Source organism: Choloepus didactylus, chromosome 23 (genome assembly GCF_015220235.1).
Source record: "Choloepus didactylus isolate mChoDid1 chromosome 23, mChoDid1.pri, whole genome shotgun sequence".
NCBI classification, from domain to species: domain Eukaryota; kingdom Metazoa; phylum Chordata; class Mammalia; order Pilosa; family Megalonychidae; genus Choloepus; species Choloepus didactylus.
In genome coordinates, this window is record NC_051329.1 from 30,203,109 (window position 1) to 30,208,866 (window position 5,758).

Consider the following 5,758-nt stretch of genomic DNA (forward strand, 5'->3'; position numbering starts at 1 on the left):
TGTTTATATTAAAAAAAATTATCTCATGGCACCTTGAACAAGGAGGGATAAATGGAAGATTTCTCATTTTTCCTATATACATGTTATCTTCATCCTGTATGATTTCTCCTGAGCAGAATAAAGTTAATATTCCATCTGAAGGGTCATCCACATTGATGCCATTCAAAGTGTTTGTCTCTAGGATGATTTCCCAAATGTTACCTAAAGGATGAGGGTTTGCTGAAGGCCTTTCTTCATTGATTTCATGGCCAGACTCCCAGGTGGCTTCCAATGATCTCTACATCCTTGTATTCAAACCTTGTATAATTCCCTCCTGCATTCTATCAGGGTTGATATAGGTGACCAACAGAGTATGGGAGAAGAGATGGTATGTCACTTCCAATGATAGGTTATAAAAGACATTATGGATTCTGCTCTCTCTCCTGGATCACTTGCTTTGGGGGAAACCAGCTGTCATATTGAGAAGATAATCATCCTGTGGAGCGATCTATGTGGTGAGGAACTGAGGCCAGCTGGTCATCAACAACCAGCACTAACTTGCCAGACATGTGAGTTAGACATCTTGTAAGTGGACTCTTCAGCCATCATATCTTTGGATGACTGCAGCTCCAGCCATCTTCTTGACTCCAACCTCATAAACGACCCTGAGCTAGAACCATATAGCTAAACTGTTCCTGACCTACAGTAATGGAGACAAATGTTTGTTGTTTGAAGCCACTGGGTTTTGGGGTTAACTTTTTATGCAGCAACAGATATTTAATACATCAGTTGTGATTTTTCTCAAGTTATTTGATGGTAAGAGATCAATGAATGCTTTTACACAGTTACCACATTCATACCGACCTATTATGTATTCTCTTATGCACAGAAAGGTAAGAATTACTGCTGAAGGATTTTCCACAATAAGTATATTCATAGGGTTTTTCTCCAGTGTGAGTTCTCAAGTGTTTCTTAACAGATGAGAGATTATTAAAGGCTTTCCCACAGTCATTGCATTCATAGGGTTTCTCTCCATTATGTATTCTCTTGTGCACAGTAAGAGAAAAGCTACTGCTGAATGATTTTCCACACAGACTACATTCATACGGTTTTTCTCCAGTGTGAGTTCTCACATGCTGTGTCAGATGTGAGCACTTCCTGAAGGCTTTCCCGCAGTCATGGCATTCATAAGGTTTCTCCCTTGTATGAATTCTATTGTGCACAGTAAGGGAGGAGCTTGTGCTAAAGGCCTTTCCACACTGATTACATTCATAGTGATTCTCCCCAGTATGAACTCTCTTGTGCCTTTTGAGAATACATCTAGTGCGGAAGACATAAAAACACTGATTACATTCATAGGGTTTTTCTCCAGTGTGAATCCTCACATGCAGTCTAAGGGATGAAGGATTACTGAAGGCTTTCCCACAGTCACTGCATTCGTAGGGTTTCTCCCCATTGTGTATTCTCTTATGAACAGTAAGGTAAGAACTACTGCTAAAGGATTTTCCACACTGATTACAGTCATAAGGTTTTTCTCCAGTGTGAATTCTCTTATGCTGAGTAAGGTTAGATTTTGTGCTGAACACTTTAAAACACTGATTACATTCATTGAGTTTCACTCCAAAGTGACTCCTGTCCTGGACAGGTACCTGAGAGAATTCCTCTCTCTTTTCCTGATACCTTGTCATCTTGCTCGAACTGGGAGATCAGACTGGGCTTATCAACTTGATTCCCAAGTGATGCCAGGTTTCTGCAGTTCTCCAGCATCACATCTCTGTAAAGTGTTCTCTGAGAAGGGTTCAGTAATGCCCATTCATCCTGGGTGAACTCCACAGCTACATCTTTGAAGGTCACCAAGTCCTGATACCAGTTGGCCAATCCTTTGTCCTCTCTGGATCCTTTCTCATGCAACACTGGGTAAAGGGAATAAGACTGAGCACAAGTGGGTGACAGAACAATGGCTGCCATCCTGTGATTCAACCAGTAAATTTCTGGAGAGGGCAGCAGGGATTGAGATGTTCTCTTCTTATTTCCACTCAGTATACTCAGGATAGGGATCTGGTCATACAGAAATCCAGAATCAGTGAGGAGAGGTGGAACTTGAGGATAGTTTCAAAACAAATCTGAGCTTGAAAGATGCTTTTCTTTTCTGGGGGGAAGGATCACCCTGGGTAAGGACCACGGGTAGGGAGGATGATGGGGGCTCTCTGAGGAGGAGAAGGCAGCAGTGCCCCGAGTCGGGAGGCAAAAGCAATCACCGGCTGACTTGAGTGGACAGCCTGAGGCCCCAGAGGAGGAAACGTGAATCCCATGAAGGACGCCAAACAGCGGAAGGTGGATGCCCGAGGCCCGCTCCCATCTCTGGACTCCGACAAGAGCCCCAGCCCGCCCGCGGCTCACCGAGTACCGCTCCTCACGCAAGGCCTAAGGCGCTGACCTTCGAGTACTGAGACAAGGCGGGATTAGCTCCCCAGGATCCGCGGATACACCCGCTGCTGCCGCCCGGCACTTCCGCTTCCGGTTTCAGCCCCGCGGCCGCGGAGAGAGCTAAGGTTGAAGCTCCAGGTTGAGGCGTCTGGCGTGGGCGGCGGCTGCGTACCCCAGCTTGGTTCGGATACAAGTTTATACTCTAGTTGGAGTATAAGGCTGGGCCCTGCGGCTGGAGCAGCCCCGGGCGGAGATCAGACCACCTCTTTGGCTTTTAATCTCTTTCTTTAGGAAAAAAGCACACATTCAGAAGAGATCTCACCTAGAATTCTTCCAAACTATGTTACCTAGTTTGGAAAGCAAACTAGAAGCCAGTTTCATTGTCTTCTACACACTTTCTTGAGTGAAGTACAATTTCCACAAAAACTCACCTAGAAATGTGCAAAACTGTTATGTTGCTTAATTTTGAAAACAGTTATATACCTGTTTCATTCACATCTATGCAATTTCTTGAGCCAGAAACAGCCTTTCTGCAAAAAAGTCACTTAGAAGTGTGTGAAACTTGAATTTGCTTACTTTTGAATACTGAATGAAATAGCTGTTTCCTAGGCTTCTATGCACATTCTTCAGCTGGAAATGAACATTAACTGAACACTCACCTAGAAGTCTGTGTAAATAGTATGCTGCTTTGTTTGGAAAACTAAGTAAATTAGCTGCTTATTCGTGTCTATGCACATTCTTGAGACAGAAACACACTTCCATTCAATTCCTAGCATGGTGGACTGAGAAAATGGTAAGAGGCTTAATTTTGAAAACTGAGTGAAGTAGGTGTTTCATTGATTTCTGTGCATTTTCTTGAACTAGATGCCTACTTTTTTCAAGTAGAATTCAGTGAAAATTGTATGTTGGTTAGTATTGGATGCTGGGTCAAATAGATTTTTTTCACTTTTGTGGACTTTCTTGAGACAGAAATACACTTTCAGCAGAACACTATCCTAGAAGTCTGAAAAAGTGGTATGTTGCTCAGTTTTGATTAACAGTTGTTGTATGAGGTAATACTGACATTCATATTTGCCAAACTCTAGCTCTGAATATCAGATGCCACACAGATACCCAAAGTTCTAGAGACCAACCAGGTTATACACAAAAGAGCTCAGCATCTCAGTATTTAGAGATAACCATTACAACTCAGGAAGTGATGTGAGTGCTGTAAGAGCTTACAGTCTAGGGACCTTTAATAAGCATTCCCCTGATAACCTGAGCTCTAAGATTCAATTCTCAGAGTTTACACATTACAGTTAGTCCATATTAGTGAGGCTTTCTAATGTTTTTCTTTCCATTTCTAGTGTATTTCACTGAAATGCTGTCCTCAATATCCATTGACCTAGTTGCATGTCTCACAGCTTCATTCCTTCTTGCAGCTGCTCAATATTCTATTGTATGTTTACACCACAGTTCACTATTCTGTTCATCAGTGGATGCACCCTTAGGCTACCACCCTGCATTGCAAAGCATGAAAAATGCTGCCATAAACACCATTGTGAAAATGTTCGTTAGTATCTCTGCTCTCAGTTCTTCCAAGTATATACCCAATAATGAGGTTGCCAGACATTATGGCACCAACAAACATAAATTCTTGTGGAGCCACCTCACTATTCTCCAGATTGGCTGCACCATTCTACCAACTCCACCAACAGTGAATAGGTAAATCCTTCTCTCCACATTTTCTCCAGCACTTGTATCCCTGTTTATTTTTCCCTGAAGTCTTATAAAGATACATTCACATACCATAAAATCATCCACAGTGTACAATCAATTGTTCACAGTATCAATATTTAGTTGTGCATTCATTACACAATCAGCACTTGAATATATTATTATTCCAGAAAAATTAAAAAAAAGAATAAAAAAGATGAGAGAAAAATAAAATAAAATAATAAGATCAGACAGCAACACTACCACCAGGAATCCCATACAACTTACATATCCCCCTGATATAGGCATTTAGCCTTGGTATATTGCCTTTGTTACATTAAAGGAAGCATAATACATTGTTACTCTTAACTACAGACTCTAGTTTTCATTGATTATATTTTTCCCCAATGCCATTCATTTTTCAACACCTTGCAATGTTGACATTTATTTGTTCTCCCACATGTGAAAACATTTTTATATTTGTATATTTGGTCAACATCATTGACCACTCTAGGTTTCTAAGTCCCAATCTTTATTGTCTATCTTTCCTTCTGGTATCCTACATGCCCCAAGCCTTCATCTTTCAACTTTATTAACAGACATCTTTGTTCACTGTACTTACAATTTTGTGGGACCATCACACTGTATTGTGCTATCCATTTCTGGAATGATACAATCAATTCTGTTGAACATTTTATACTCCTTCAGCATCAAATGCCCAATCTCTAAACTCTTTCTGTCTCATGATAACCTGCACCTCAGATTTAACTATCAAACTTGTCCATTAATATTAGTTTATATTAGTGAGACCATACCACATTTGTCCTTTTGTTTCCTCCTAACTTCACTCAACATAATGTCCTCAAGGTTCATCCACATTGTTATATGTTCCATGACTTTGTTCTCTTTTATAGCTGTGTAATATTCCATCATATGTACATACTACATTTTGTTAATCCACTCATCCATTGGTGGACATTTGGGCTGTTTCCATTTCTTGGCAATCTTGAATAATGCTGCTATAAACATAGGTTTACAAATTTCCATTTGTGTCTTAGCTTTCAGCTCTTCTGAGTATATACCTGAGAATGGAATTCCTGGATCATATGGCAATTCTATATTTAGTTCCTGAGGAAGCACCACACTGCCTTCCAAAGTGGCTACACCTTCTACATTCCCACCAACAGTGAATAAGTGTGCTGTTTCTCCATATCCTCTCCAGCACTTGTAATTTTCTGTTTTAAATTTATAATGGCTATTCTAGTAGGTGTGAGATGATAGCTCATTGTGGTTTTGATTTGCAATTCCTTAATAGCCAGGGAAGTTGAGCATCTGTTCATTTCTATTTTTAATGTAATTTTATTGAAATATTTTCACATACAATACAGTCATTCAAAGTTTACAATTGTTCACAGTTTCATCATATAGTTGTACATTCAAAACCACAATCAATTTTTGAACATTTTCATTACTCCAAAAAATAAAAATGAAAATAAGAATAAAAACAAAAGTAAAAGAGAACACTCAAAACATTCCATAACTCTCCTCCCTTCTCACTTACTTTTTAAAAAAAATTTATTTGGAATATATACACATACCACACAATCATCCAAAGTGTAAAACAATTGTTCACAGTTTCATCATATAGCTGTGCATC

General features: G+C 39.9%; 1 protein-coding gene across 1 annotated transcript; it reads right to left on the minus strand.

Annotated features, from left to right (window-relative positions):
- Window positions 1-833: 833 nt before the first annotated feature.
- On the minus strand, window positions 834-2,173 carry LOC119519539 (zinc finger protein 558-like). Its single transcript, XM_037817230.1, is given in 2 exon segments — window positions 834-1,617; window positions 1,619-2,173. Coding segments are annotated over 2 exon segments (1,113 nt in total). The 5' UTR covers window positions 1,948-2,173.
- Between the last annotated feature and the right edge of the window lie 3,585 nt (window positions 2,174-5,758).